The sequence below is a fragment of the Phalacrocorax carbo genome, chromosome 1 (assembly GCF_963921805.1).
Source record: "Phalacrocorax carbo chromosome 1, bPhaCar2.1, whole genome shotgun sequence".
NCBI classification, from domain to species: Eukaryota; Metazoa; Chordata; class Aves; order Suliformes; family Phalacrocoracidae; genus Phalacrocorax; species Phalacrocorax carbo.
In genome coordinates, this window is record NC_087513.1 from 127619106 (window position 1) to 127635428 (window position 16323).

Genomic DNA, 16323 nt, shown 5'->3' on the forward strand with positions numbered 1-16323 from the left:
ATTGCAACATGCATTCTTTAATGTTGTCCATTCGTTTAGGTACTCAACCAAATGTAGAATAAGTTGTCATACTCCCTGTAACTTTCTACAGTGCTAATCCAGCGGAAGTGTTATAAACTTTTAGGGGATGAAGTTGCAAACACAGCTTGTTATTCCAAGGACGTGCTCAGCAGCAGTCACTTAAAGGCTCAATGTAAGCATAAAATGAAACCTAGACTCTATATGCATCTACTTTGTCACATGCAAATGAGATCTTTGGGTAAGTAAATTGCTATCAGACGTCCAAGAACTCATCTGTATGCATGCTCTTTTAACAACTCACATGAAGAAATGGTAAGCTGGTGCCTACAGAAAGATAGATAAAACTTCCTTTTCTACAGGGACCAGCAAACAGTTTAAATTTTGAATTTGTATTGCAGATGTTCTTGTTTTCTAACGATTTCCATGTTGCACCCCAAGAAGCCAGCAGTTTGGGCATTTGAAGGTTTATTGAACCTTAAACATTGTAGATATTTCTTCTAATGGGGAACAGAAAAATTATATATATGGATGAAAAATTTAAAACAATAATTTAAAAAGCCTTCATAGAGTTAGTGCTTTCTTATCGGCCATGTTCAAGCAGATGAAAACTCTGATTTTCAGCTGGTATGATATGTTTTAGCACAAGACAGATTAATAGATCAAAACAAAGAGAATTTCCACAATGTCATATTTCATAGTGAATCTTATTTTAATTAAGCTGTAAGACCTAGACACGAGGGTCAACCCATGCTTTTGTGCATCCTGAAATCTTCCAGAGTAATTAGCAGTGCCTTCAGAAACATTCAGTGCACTGAAAGCAGCTGACCACTCGCAGGCTGTTCTGCAGCTAGATGTAGGTGGCCACACGTCTGGCTTCGGCAGATCTTCCATTTCCATATCAGCAGGGAACTGGACAGCTGATTCCCCTCCTTTGCCAGAGCACATGCCAGCCTAGTGAGGACTGAGATACTCATTACTGGAGCCTAGGAGCAATGTGTTGATTTAACTTAGAGTTTCAGGATTTCAAGTGGGGTTCTTAGAAATGACAGACTGGATCCTCCCAGTGCTGCAGGGAGTTGGAGTCAAGCCGATGCAGGAGGCTTTCCTCTTTAAAAAACATGCTGTGCTCAGGAAAGGTTGCAAAGTACTGAGCGTTGAAAATTTCCCAGAGACTGTAGCTGCTTCAAAATTATAATGACCATGGCATTTCATAATCTGTATTTGTTTCATTATTCGTGGGGCCACATTTAATGTACACGTTGCAATAATGTTCATCACCCTTAACGTAATGAAAAATATAATTTAAATGCTTAGTTGAGTAAAATGCCCAAATCCCAAGTCTTTCAAAATGCTTATACTTTTCCTCACACTATTTACTGTTGCTTATGAAGCTCACCGTAACATTTTCTTTTATTTTTAAATGTCAAGCCCTTTTAATGTTAATAAAAATTAAGAACTACCAACACTAGCTTTTTCCATGGCAAAGTATTTAAATGTAGCATTCCTAACCTATCCTTGTGCAGAGCGGGTAATGGTGAACTGGAGGGAGGCTTTGTAAATGCAACACTGGGGAAGAAGTTAAAGAAGTATAATCAATGCTAAATAGGATCTGGAGTATTCTCCATAGCACCGTAGACCAGGACACCATAAGCCAGAAAAAAGAAAGGGTCCTTTGTATCTAGTAGGCACATTTATAATAATATTAAAGCAATGAACACGCGTTTCTTTTTCCTTCCTTGTTCCCTTTTATTTCTTCTTCCCCCCGCCTTATTTAATTTTGAAAGTCTAAAGAACATGAAGAAATAAAAGAAATACCAATTTTAAAGTTGATTTTATACAGACATTTATGAAAACCCCAAGACATCGATGCTGCATTTGACATTTCTTGAAAATTAGGAGGAATTCCTGGCAGATAAAAATTCAGCCAAAAAATAACACAATGACATGATTTCAAGTATAAAATAAATTCTCTATGTCAGCTATACTTTCCTTGGTTTTCTATAATTGCAACTAAAAATTTTGTCATTGACAGATACACAAGATAGAATATTAGTTATTTAAACTGAATAACCTGTTATTAATTTTTCTCTTACATTTAGTCTAATTCTGTATTCCTAACTAAACAAGAGTGCATCTCAAACGTTTCTCAGTCATTCTCACTAACATGAAAGTTTAAACATTACTACTACTGAAGACATTCTATTTTCAATATAAAAAACTGACAAAGCATTAATCTTAGATGTTGCTCTTGACAGATATGAAAACGCAGAAGCCCATATAAGAGTTTTAGAATATTAGAAAATTATTAAAGTAAAGAAAGAAAAGATGGTGATAGAAATTACTCTCTTGGTTGCCATGAATTATTTGCAGGTCAATCACCAAGCTTAGAAAAAAAATATTATGAGTACATATTGAAAGACTGAATGTTGACTATGTAGCTGGAAACACAGCATAGCATAGTAGTTATCTATGAAAGACTGGAAGAAACTAGCTACCGTTTAAAAAAGGAGAAAATAGGAAGAAGCACTAATAGTGTCCTGTAAACTCTGAAAATGGAAGAATATAATTTTTTCTATACCAAAGAAATTTCTAAAATAAAAAGTGTCAAGAAGCGATGCTGTTATTATGGTTCTAATTCAATAAAGTAACTAGTTACTGTATAACATACATGATTAATTTTATCTATATTCCTCAGTTCTGTTGATCTCAGTGACAGTACTTGTATCGCATCATTGGGTTAAGCATTTTGAAAACTGGAGCTAGCAGCCTTCACCTAGGCAAAAACAGTGAAAATTTAAGTAAATCATTATAGATATAAACAAAACTCAAGGGAGAAACAGCTTGGAAACAGGCTGTCAGTCTAAGATTCTTGGAATCAGATGCCAATATGCTGCATTCATCTCACCTACCTCAGAAATCTGCAACATGCTTTGGCCTTTGATAAAAAAACTTCAAAGCTTAGAACCATTTGACAGAGCTGCTGATTGAGGAACAGGAGATATCTCAGTCTTCATTGATTTTATATGTTCGTCTTTTTTTTTTTTTCTACTTTACATCTGGACTTTCTAACCTATAACAATCTTTCAGTTTGGAATATAAAGATGTTTTTGGTGATACTGTTATTTCACTTTTTTATATAATGTTATGCATGCACTTTAGATGCTATAAAATAGGAAGAGAGAAAAAAGTAGGAATTTTTCTTTGAATTAGTAAGTTTCAAGGACAGAATCTAGAAAATCCCATATTCAACAGAGACACAAACTGAGATTTTACTGTTTGAATAGTAGATCAGATGTAAATAAATAGCATAAACAAGTAGAGTTAAGAGAAGCTCTTCTCCGACAATAAAACTGTAATTAAATAAGAGGAAAATCCCTTTTTGTAACCAGTAATACTTAGAAAGATGAAAGCTGCACTTTTCTAAAGGTGATTTTAATATAATTTGAAATTGATAATCGTAGAGCAGGATTTCTTATTGCCACAGTTTGCCAATAGCCAATAAGAATACATAAGCAGTGGTGAGGCTGCTATTGCAAACTTATTCTCTAGGTCCCCGGGGAAGATTCTGTAATTGCAGTCACTAACTTCAGCATAATTTCAGTCCAGCTACACCTGCATAGCATAACCATTAACACAAGAGCTTTGGTGGTGCCTCAACCATTGGTAAAAGTTATGTTTGCAAGTTAGCAGCTAAGGCACACTGAAACATTAAGAATCTCAAAGCATTGCCTTTCCTTGCTGTGTAAGAGGTTTACTTCATGAAACCCAGGAAAGAACTAATAAGTATATCTTACCTGCTCTTGTACAGTTAATAAGACATTATCTGGGCAATCCCATAGGTCTGTCCATGAACCCTGCTAGTCTTTTGCAGCTAAATAATAGTAAGGACAAAAATCATGATTACCTGAGGACTCCCAGGTGCAACAGAGACTTCAAAGCAGAAACTGTTTCATCAGTCTTCTAATTTGAGCATTGATTTCCTTCCCCTCAGCAAGCAGTAGAAACTCGTCTCTTAAGAAAGTACAACCAGCACAGCCAAGAAACAGCCACTACAGATGTCATGTATGAAATCCAAACAAGATTTCCTGAATTTAGAGAGCTCAGAAATGACAGATTTTAATCACGCTAGGAGCATTCTGTTTTATTTTAACAGGGGGCTAGGGGCTGGGAAAGCAGCAACCTGCAGAACGGAAAGTGAAGCCCAGAGGAACCCCACAGCCCTGGCTCCCAGGTACCAGCCCTGCCTGCACCCCAGCTGCACAGAGGCTCTGTCTTCCCTCAATTCATCAAGGATTCCTTGGCAAAGAAAGCTGAGAATAAGATCGAGGACACCACAGAGAACTCCTGTCCAATGTTGTAGAAATAGCTGATGGGACCTAAAGGTACCAAGAGTCATTGTGAAGGTCATCATATCTGCTCCTAAGCAAAGCTTTCAATCTAGTTATCAGCTGCCTACAGGTTTTTTTTTTGCTCTTGAGCCTAAAGCTTGACTTCTAGTCAGCCTAGCTGTGAGAACGTATATTTATGTAAATTTTGTTAGAAAACTATTAACAGCACATTTGTTCAGACTTCCTTATTAATTTCTAGTTTTTTATTCTTATCAATTTTAATGCCAGCCTCTTAATGTAAAATTTCTTCTTTTTTGTGAGTGTTCAGCTCTTGCTTATTAATTCCTCCATACAAAAACTTCCCCAGTTTAAATGATTACTAATGTACCCAACGGTAACGGTAAGGGTTAGTGCCTGCAGGCTGTTTCTGCCATTAACTGTACCATATGCTCTTTTCTCTGAAACTGAAATCTGGAATGTAAACACATACATCTAAGTTCATGATTTTCAGTAATTTTGCCTGGCTGACCATGCCCAATGGCTTTCAGCCTGTCATCCGTAGACTTGTGGATTTATCCTTAGTATACCTCAAAGCTGGCATACGGACATCTGCACATCCACTAGAAACTCTCAGGTATTGAAATGGCAAGAAAAAGTTGAAAATAGCTCTTCTGGTGACTTTGAGCCTCCTGGCCGCTTTAAGCTAACATCATAAACGGTGCTGCTTAGAGAAGTGGTCTGACTCCCCTCTCCACCCTCGCTGCGGCTGTCATGCCTGGGGACTGATCCTTGCACAACTTGATGAGCAGGAGCAGTCTCGCAAGGGAGAAAGTTGTCCCAGGTAAAATCCTGGGAAAATTTCCATGGATTTTAGGGGGCCCAGCATTCAACTTGTGTGTAAGTGAAGAGCTGATTTCTGTACAGTGGTGTTATCTCTTCTGATAAAAATAGCCTTTTAAGGTCACAGAGTGCAAGCTAGAAAGAAGTCAGGGCATGTGTTGATCGCAGGTACTTGTGAACGTTTGCTTGCATTTTTACTCCTCTCTATTGAAGTACGATTGTTTATCAAGTCATTTAAAAACTGGGGAAGGCAGCAAGAGAAGATCTTTCAAAAATAAAAATACATAAACAGTAACTGCTAAAACACTTCTCAGAAGATGAACATGGTATAAAATCTTCTGTGTTGGAGCTCAATGTACAGCAAAATAGAAGAAATCTTCACTTCTAAAAGTGGCTTTCACTAATAATGTGTTAGTCTTTACCACGCATTTTATGGACAAGTTTTTTTTAAAATAAGATTTTCAGTTTAGAGCTGCAAACCTAAAAAAAAATCGCCTGATACTTAACAATGACTCAGAAGTTCCCCATAAAGTATCTATTTTGAAAAATTTTGTTGTCTTCAGAATAATAGTGGACCTTTTTTTGTTTGCATAGCACTTCAAGGTATCATCTTCGTTGTCTGTGTGGAGAGATCCTGAACTGAAATTCTTCACTTAAACAGATTTGGGAGTTTCTGACCACCAAACTTGTAGGGGTGACTTATATCTTTGAGACACAAGGTCATGTCAAACACCGGCAGGTGAGAAAACTATTGCTTTGCCAAGGGTCAGAGTGTTGTTCTTGCCACTGTGCTCCAGCAGAGCACAGATCAGATCAGTCTAGGGACCAGATCAGTGAGGTCCCTAGACTAAACATCGGCACATCACGTTGCGTCATACCAAAGGACACAACACGGTGTCTGTCACATGGTCCTGTGGTGTGGAGTCAGCTCACAGGCAGCTGGAAAGCATGGGCAAAGAGCAGGAGGAAAAAGCACTAAATGTGAGCTGCACTTGATTATATTCCAATTTAGTGGGAAAGGCAGGGAATTAACCATGAAAACAAAAAAGGGCACATCAATACCCATTTCCAGGAGACAATAAAGGCGAGGCTGAGCTAAAGGGTTTGCAGGAGAGAGAAAAAAACCAGAGCGTCTGGTCCACAGGATGAGAGAGAAGATGAGAAATTCAAAGCTGCAAGTTAGAGAAATGAGGAATCAGCAGCTGTGATCACTTGCTTAATCTGCAGTACCCCTACAGAAAGTAATATATTAAACTGCCTTAGATATAAGGGTTAAATACTTTGTTTTCAAAAGTTTCTCACAATTTACCCATTCCTCCCACAGAAATGCGTATAGCCTGAGAAAAAATTGATGTGTCTAAGGCTTGGAAAGGAAAGAGGAACTGTGATGAGATTTGACATCCTGAAGGGCTTGTTCTCTGATCAGGGAAGAAATGAAGCATTGCATTTTAAAAGAGATTTTCAGCTGAAAATTTTAATTGGACCTCACTTTTAAAGTGTTTGAAATCCTCTCTGGATACAATATAGTGCACACAAAAAAAGCCTGTGGTATTTTGATGTTTGCTTATCTACATGCTGTCCCAAAGTATGGCAGAACATGGTGTAAATTATGAATAACATGTGAGAGCTCTGCTGTTGCACTCCAGGAGATGTGGTTAGAAGAAGATTTTAGAGTTCAGCATTTTGTGTCTGTCAGTAACAAACTAACCCAAAGGAAAGGATCTGAATGTATGTCTGCAACTTATTACTGCACAAGCCGTGGCTTGGTCTTGGTCTTCTGTGGGGCATTTTCTCTCCATCTTCTTGCTTTTGCAAGAGTGTAAATGAAAGAGACGGAGTAAAAAGTCCAGCTGCAGTAACTTCATTGGCGCACTGGGTTTTATCCATGTTGCTAGTATATTGAATAGAGTAGAAGCTACAGGTTTCCATTAGGAGTCTGCAGGTAGTATTTTTCTTCTTATATTACTATGGTTAAACGCACAAGCTATCAGTGCTTGCATTGATGATCTAAGGAGAATCCATACTTTTTCTTGTTTAATAATAAACTTTGCTCAGAAGAATAAACTGAATAGATATTGGTTGTCCTCCTTTTGAATCCCAGTACAGTATCCTTTAGAGGTTGCTTTTTTTGTTGTTTAAAATGTGTGATTAAAGTATTGTTGTTCCGAGGGTGACCAATGTTTGGGATGGGAGGAGGGAGAGGCAAGTGTTTAACACCTGGTAGAGTAAGTTTGCAAATGAATTGGGGTGATTTGAGATAACAATAAATGACAGCTGTAAAAGTAAGAATTACTGATATTGGAGAGAACACATTAAATTGCATCTATTTAAACAATTATTAATTAAGCTATTTCTGCATAACTATTATTAAATTCACACAATTCATGCAAGTAAGTATGCCCATTTAAACTGGGGGCTGCTTTGTGGAGAAGAGAGGATCTCAGCTCCTGGAAAAAAAGGTGCCTGCCAAAATCGTCCATGAGTCACAGTCCCTCTGGGCCTCAGTTTCCTTCTCTGTAGAACAAGTAGAATAACCTGATTTTCTCCCCCGACTGAGCTGCTATATTAATGCATCCTTTCTGTAAATCCAGTAGGATACAAAATGTTCTAATGTTCTTGGGCTTGTTTTTCTGAGCATTTTCTATTTTGAATCCTTGTGCATTTTCAGATGGGAGGCAAAAATGGGTCATTCCCTAGTGATCTTATTATGGAATTCTTTTCCTTATATAAGGACCTCTAATTCTGCTGCTGCTCTTCTCTCTTATCAGTGACAGAATTGGCCAGCATGTTTTTTATCAGTACGTATTTATTTTAATATGTCACAGAGGCTTCTGACCACAGGCCATTACCTTGAACTGTAAAATAACTTTTATTAGTATTTCAGTAAAAAAGAAGGTCCTGTCACCAAAGACGTAGTGGTAGCACAAAACATCAGGAACTCTGACCCAAGAAACCAAACCTAATTAATCAAAGCCTGCAGCTCAACCCAGTTTGCTGTTCAACAGCAGTTTTGATTAGTAGGGCTAGAGGCAAAGACGACGTTTTTCTTCAGTGTTTAAAAAGAGAAGAGAAGAAAAGAAAATGCATGTATACATTTGACACAAACTGGCGCATACATTGCGGATTACTTTTGTTTAGGCTTGGTGTCCTTGAATCACAGAACAACTTTAATGGCCATTAGCTGCTCTCTCAGTGATTAAGTAAATGAACTCAAGAAAATGGACTGCTGGGTACATTCCCAAACACTTGGCACAGTTTATTGAAACTGATCCGTTTAAACAAGAGGTAAATTGAGATTCACTGCAACCTCTACCTGTTTGGCGAATACAATTAGGTAAAACACTCCCTAGCTTATGGAGAAGTGAAACTGGCTTTCAATACTGACAGAAAGTGAAAATCTTTAATGCATCAATGTTGGTAATTTACATTCAGTGTCGGGACTAAAAATCTAAAAGACATGGGTGTCTTCTGGAGCTCCAGAGAGCTGCACGTACATCAGCTCAGCAATCAATGCTGCTAATGTGCTGTATGAGGAATGCATATTCAAGTCAGTGCCTACTGCAGTGAGAAATAAAAATTGCAGTTGTTAATGCATCTTGAACTGAAATGAAATTTGGGCTGTGGTGGAGAGAAGTAAAAGACAGGCACACTTAGAAAGTAGGAAACATACTAAGAAACTGCCTTACCTCCATCTAGTTCTTCTGCTCCAAAATGATTCCTGTAGAACAGCATAATCTCTATCTTGTAACACTTGTAGATAGTCACTAAACAAACAAGCAGCAGCAGAATAGCACCAAGCCCACCAGCAAGCTCAACTGTGTACATCAGCTCTGCAAAGAATTACAAAATGCAATAACATCCACATTCCAAACCAGAGAAAGATTAGCAGCAGACCTCGGACTTACATTAAACATTAAAATAATGACTGATGGATTATTTATGTATTTATTTTGTATAGAGCCCTTGAAGAAATAGCTAATTGACAGGATTTTTTCCATTAATAAATCAGTTTTTCCTGTGGCACACCTTCTGAATTGCTCATTTTAAAACTAACAATTACTGGCGATGTGTGTGTTTATATGAGTTTTGCATATATATGAAGAGATATTTGAAAACTCTCTTCCTTCTCTCCCTCTGTAGATAGATCACAGTTTGCTTTACACAGATAAATGTTGACATTGCACTAACAATGAAAGCAGAGGTGACTTTTTCTTTTTGCTGTAATGCAAACACAGCTCCTGCCTTATTCCACACACAAATAAGTTGAGTTTCGGTTTACTGGATAAGATTACATTAAGTTGGTTTCTTTTTTTTTCTTTTTCCAAAATAAAAATAAAAATAATAATAATTAAAAAAAAAACAACAACACAACAAAAACAAACATGAGAGGTGTGAAGACAAATTATCCAAGGAACCCCACAGCCTCAGATCTCAGTTACATGTTAATATCTCTGACATAGTTTCCCAACAATCTGCAGTTCATCTTTATTCTCCACTTTCCCCGGTTAGGGTTGGCCTATGTGTAGTCACAGCAAACCATCCCGATTTGTCTGTTCTGACATTCTCAGTCAGACCATGACCCCCTGGTGTCTTTTCTGCACTCTGCCACTGGAGACTTACATGATGGATTGAGACCCTTGCCACGTAGCTCTGTTCCTGAGGACAGGGACTCTGGTCAAATGTAGTCACCACTGTCTACCAACAGCAGTATCCTCAGTGGGGCTGCTTATCAGTGCATTAGTAATATGCCATCGTGGACTTTCACACCCCCCAGTCATAACCATTGCACGCCCAAGGAAGCTCACACAGTTATATGGCATCCATTTTGTTGTTACTTTTTATTTGCTTACTGACTGAAAACTGGCAATGTTAAAAAAGAAGAGTGGGAGGAGGAAGAACATTACTAACAACATTGCAATCTGAAATGAGAAATAGATGGTATATCTTAAGACCACCCATACTTTTCCAATATCACTCAGTTTTGAGGAATACCAAGAAATCAAATCTTGGAAAACCAAGATATACAGTATCCTTTTCCAGTGGGCAGCTTCTGAGTGAAGCAGGGTAGGCCTGAAGTAACCTTTTTTGTGTGTGTGTGTGGTTATGTAGATATGTTACTCCAGCACAATACAATTCAATTAGAGAAATAAAATGTTAGAGGAAAAAGCGACAATCCCATTTATTTTGACTGCGCCTACTGAGAATCACACATTTTTTATTATTTTGAGGCAACTGTAAGAAGATTTCATTGCTCTCCAGAAGACACTAAAAGTGTAATAAAATAAAATAAGAAGGCATTTATATTCCATGTCATTCTCCCCCAAAACTGTGCTGGAAACTCCTTTGTGTTAGATATTTTTAAGACCGGCATGGTTATTTCAGACTTCCAATAATTTTCTGGTCCAGAGAGGGGAATGTTATTAAAAACACCCAACAAAAATTTGTTTGCATAGACAAGTAATACAGTATTTTAGAATATAAATGGAAATGGAAATTACTCTGCACTGGCTTACTATACCCTGTTTATCATTTTGTACTACAGGTGATGCAGCTGTTCAATGGTAACTAGAAGAAAGGCTTTAATATTCCAGGTTGCTAGGCACAAAAATACTCTATTGATGTGCCTGCTGTTATGACTCATTAAAGGCAAGGAAAAACTTTACAGCTGGAAAACAAAACTTTTTCCTAAATTAATGATTTGGAGATTAAATGGAAAAAATAACTGCAGGTAGTCATCTGTTCTCTGTCACTGTGCATGAAATCAGACTAATGCACTGCATCACTTCTGCCATCAGAGTGTCCCTCATAGTCTTCTAACACACATGAAACTGTCCTAAATTAGGCAACCAAAGCAACCAACAACATTCTCTAAGTCACCCTGCAACATACTAGAAATTGTCTTTTTATGTGCTGCTGCCAAACCCATCTTGATCACTTATGAGCACAAGGATAAGGTGGTTCTTTCTTAAAGAGCTTTGTTTGCAAAGTAAGTTTCGTGCCCTATCCATCTAGCAGAGCAAGCTTGTATTTTCCTCCATGCTGGACAATGTCTATCAGCACATATTTGTTCTCTGTCTTTCGTGCTATTTGTCAGGGTGCAGAGGAAGAGAGGAGCAGCGATTAGCCCGGCAGACTGCTGCATCCTTACACCCAGCTCTGCAAATGCCTCAGCTAAACCCCAAAGCACTGGATGTGGGGCACACACATCTGTGCAGCACGGTGGAAGGTGGAACAGATTGGCCTGGGCACAGCACCACACCGAGCTGATTGCCTTCCGGCCTTGAGTTAGTGTTTCTGCAAGATGCTAAACGATGCCCCATAAGACACTGGCTGGCGTTGACCAGCTGCAGGGATTTTGTGAACAGTGTTACCCTGTGTTGCGCTGCCCTGAAGGTGTGAGGAGCTTGGTCCTGCCTCTGCTGTCAGCCCTTCACGTGACTGAAGCCATTTCAACATTTCTGTGCCTCTGTTTCCCCAATGTGAATTGGGGAGGGTGTGTCTGGCTCCTTCGTAGGAGGGGTTACTCCAGAAAGGTGCTCTGTGAACACCAAGGGTGTTGGTGAAGTATGTGTCAACGATAACGCAGTGACTGTTAAAGCTAAGCTGAAGTGTAACAGAAAGGTTAGAGTGTAAGACTACTTTCACAAAATTTTTTTTTCTGCTGCTTTATTCTGCCTTTTGCACTGCGATTTGAGCACAGTTGCTGCAGCAGGCATTACAATCCCTTTGAAGTGTGATCTGTTTTTCCTGCTGAAATTCAAGTTTCCTGTAGTGGCTCCAAGCTAAAAAGATTCAATTTCAGCACAATTCCGCATCAGAGGGGAGAGACAAAAAGTGCAAACCTTTTAAAATCTATTTAGCCTCTGTATTACGTTGCTCAAATTACAGACCTGGCCCTCCTTAAGGAGCTGAGGCTGAATGTAGAAAACAGTAGAGGAAAATTACTCGGCTAACCCTTAGGGGGACAGGCATTCTGTTAAACACAACAAATGAGCAAGTGCCATGGAGTTACATCCAGAAGCACAGCAATCATTTAGTTACAGGCAATTAACAATAGTCCTCCAGTAGCACAGGAACAGTTCTACTCCAAGGGAAAACACATTGATTACTGCTGCAGTAGTAGATTGGTTTCTGAATAAATAGCTTCAATTTAAAACAAGATTTGTTACAAGCATTTTGACCAATGGCTACAATTTTTTTTTCCTTATCGGGAGGCTTTGGCCAAGCAACCCAGTGAAAGAGATGGCTAATTAAAACAAAGTACGTGTTCTCTCCAAATATCTGGCACAATATGGCTGGTAATGAACACACTTATATTATACTGATTCTGTCCTAATTACTGGGCATATTTTTAGGATATATCTTTGATCTTCACCTCACTTTAATATTTTATAAAATTCCTTTCACTGTGTCATGCAGGTAATTCACTTACCGTAGCTGGAGTCATAACAAGGAAGTAAATAAAAGGGTGCCTTCAGAGATTCATATCTTTTGACTTATACAACTTACTTCAGGGACTTTACATTTAATGACTGTGATAATTTAAAATTAATCTTATTCTATTCATTAGTCCAAATACAGCTGAGCTACTATGAAAAATAATTGTATTTCTAACATTCTTTTTTTGTGATTTATAACCCTTCAAGGACATATGATTTATAGCTGTGTATTTGATTTCCGAGCCTTTTTCAAAATCCAATTACAGTCTATCTAAGGTTTCAATTTTGCAATCACTTACGCAGATTGCTTAACTTCATGGACTATAAGTAATCCCTCTGAAGTCAACAGGACTATTCACAGAGCTTCAGGTTAGCACATACATAAATCTCTACAACTTTGTGGCCTAAACTCATTTCCATTCTCTGCTTGTCCTGGACAATTTAACTCACAAAGCTACAAAGTTCGGCTAGAGATAGTTCTCAGTTTGTCTAGGTATACTCTCATAGATATAAATTATTAAGTGAAACATAAAGGTAATGAATATAATTTGGAAGGGGAGCAGTCGAAGACAACACTACAGCTCTCATGGTGACACCTGAGGGAAAGTAAAGAAGGCAGATATTGACAACCAATGCAAGACTGATGTGCCATAACATGCAGCTTTGGTTATAAACAGGTGTGTTTCTTCTAAAGGAAGAAGGAGGCTGGCTAACACAGGAATACTCTTCTGAGTGTCATTTCAGACATCAGCAGTAAACAGTTGGTAGAGTTTCGGTAAGGAAGAAATAAACTTACAGCTTAAAAAAGGAGAAATATGTCCTTTTTTCTCTCTCTCTCTCTCTTTTTTTTTTTTTTTTTTTTTTCCCTGCTTAATGCAGTATGCATTACGGCATGGCTGTGAAACAACTTGTCTTTCCAAAGTATAACATATTGAACCACTGCTTTATAGATCATATGCATATCCAATGAGCATTGATATACAAAATAAATTCTCTACCTTTTAGGATTTTTTGTTAGTTTGTTTCAACGTGCCAGAGAAAATCTGTTTGTATTTAAGGTATGTAGATTGCTTTATGGATACTGTTGTGAATAATTACTGAAGGATGTTATGGGACAATGATACTTTTGATAGCAGTAGCAACAGATCTGGGATGTCCATTAGCCTGGTTATGAAATCACTTCTTAGCACAAAGTATATGCTTTCTGCCAGCATAAGACATGCATGCCTGTAGATGTCTGCAGAGCTGACTTAAGGTGGCTAAACTTAGTTGCAGTTCCTAATATGGACTACAATGCAATAGTTTCATTTTATTTATTGGAACTATTGAGACCTAGTTTTCTCACTTTATTTTTCAGATCAATATATAATATATATCCCTGATTCATCTATAAAAAAGAACCAGTTGGGTTTGGGATTATATGTACATATGTATATATGTGTGTAAATACAAGACAGGAAACTTGTTAACCTGTTCATTAGTATGGCAGGCAGCATATCTGAGGCTTGGTGGTGTTGGATTTCTCAGTGTTATTAGAATAGAGATAGTAAATTATTATAATAGGAGTATATTCTTACTGATGACATTTTTATTTCTTCTGAGAAGTGCGGGATACCTGTTCCCAGCAGGAGAATAATTACACTGAGGATTTCCAACAGTATGTTATCTCAGAAGAGCGTAAGTTGAAAAGAACATAGATGCTGCAATGTTACTGAAGTTTACTACATTTAAATACAGAACACTGCATTTTGAAGGCAGTTAATACTTCAGGTTGAAGGAAAAAAGTCATCATGGTGCGGAATTGCATTAAACTCTGGTTAGCTTCCCCAAGCAAGCGATTTGCGTATGACACAAAACCTTACTGATTAGGAGAGCTTCTATTTGCTTATTGCACTACAGAAATCAGGCAGCCCACACAATTACTTCTTTTAGATCTTCTGAAAGAAATGAATGTAAGAATCACTGGGAGGTGTTAAAATGTGGGGAAAAATGGAGTACCAAGTTCCAAGGATGTAAGATCATAAAACATACTGTTTACATTTTTTCTGAGGATAGCATTAATGAATAATTTAGCTCTGCATGGATTATGGGAACAATTTGTGACATTTTATTTTAAAATATTTTCATCCTTGCCAATCAAGGTTAGAATTGCACTTATGTTATATAAAAAGTAGAACTATGATAAAAGTGGTACAAAAGCTGTTTTTAAAAGGAATCTGTTAAACAAACCAACTTGTTTGACACCTTGTCAGAGGAAAGTTAGATTTAGGCACATGCCAAGTAATCTGACTAACCTTTTTACTGGAAATGTCTTATTCCAATTTTCTAAAGGATGAGAAAAAACTTACTGGTGAAGAAAAAGGTCTTATGAAGAGTTTCTGTCAGGTGGTAGTCTTTAGTATTCTACTAATTTACTGATTTTAAATGAGATTGAGTGTAAAAAGAACAGTCACTTTTGGTCGGGTTGGGAGAGTAAGGGAGGCGATACTCAACTTTTGGCCCTATGTCATGAACCTCTTGGGCACTGAACCTTTGCACTGCCCAGCACAGTGACAACCTGAAGGCCTCTTCAGTGGCCATAGGGGGATGAAAAATCAATTCCCATCAAATCCAATTTCAATTCCAGTTCTAAAACCTGGTGAGGAACTCAGGAAAGTTTTTCCCGCAGTGCATGATAAAAACTGAATGCTTTATACAATGGAAGATATACACGTGTAAGGTCTTAACTGACCAGTGGGTCAGAGTTTTACAATAGTTTTTCTTCTGCTGAGACTCAGAGATTTGCTGGAATACTCAGGCAATTTGGACTAATTAACAGAAGTTAAAATATAAAACTCGTTGCTTTTATATCTCACATGATGAGCTCCCATTCAGAAATTTCAGAAGCATCGTGAAGCTTTATGGCAAAGAGAGCTATAACACCCATGGTTTCTTTGCAGAGGTTAGAAAAGAACTAGTTTCTTTTCTCTCTTAAGTCTTAATTGTCACTCATCACTACCACTGTGTGAAATCGTGTCCTAGTGACTGAAAATGCTCATGAGATCAAAACCTTAACTTATTCAAGTCCTTGAGTAATGAAACAGATTTACACTATTATGTGAAAGACACTGTAATTTAAGGAGCTCGTCAGCAATTCCATTATTTTTAATAACTGTATGAAGAAGATTCAGAATTACTTGCTATTCAGAATTTGCTATTAATTTGTACAGGAAGTTTTAATATGATGTTTATACATTACTATATGATGAGTTTAAAGGATGCCTACATATCTGTAGGTTTCCTCAAGATGTATATCCTATAGGAAATATTAACTTGTTTCTTTTTCAAACGTTATTCTCATGGGCAATTTCAAACAGAATAAATTTCTTCTTCTAAACAATTTATTTCAGTGAAAGTCTTTTTTAGTCCTAAAAGAAAAAAAAAATTTGTTTTAACCATCCCTCATTCTCTTCTAGTCAATAAGACCCATATATGTCCACTGAGAACACTTATGACAGAGGAAAAAACACCCAAAACATAGAAGAGGCCCAGAAGAAGAAATTAGACAGCACTGAGAAAATGGGAAGAATGGAAGCACATACTTTGACAAAAATGCATAAAGTATGTTACCTGCTCTTATTCTGGTGTCTGCCCATGAAAAATACAGGTACAGTATTAAGCTTTTAAAATAATATCAATAGCACAAAAAAAATAAT

At 37.5% G+C, this 16323-nt stretch overlaps 1 protein-coding gene across 1 annotated transcript in view; it reads right to left on the reverse strand.

The window, feature by feature from the left end:
- The window catches only part of IL1RAPL1 (interleukin 1 receptor accessory protein like 1), a 772957-nt gene that overhangs the window by 8401 nt on the left and 748233 nt on the right, over positions 1–16323 (reverse strand). The window contains exon 9 of the mRNA XM_064444684.1: positions 8876–9019. Within this exon, the coding sequence (XP_064300754.1) occupies positions 8876–9019 (144 nt within the window). The remainder of the gene's footprint in view (positions 1–8875; positions 9020–16323) is intronic.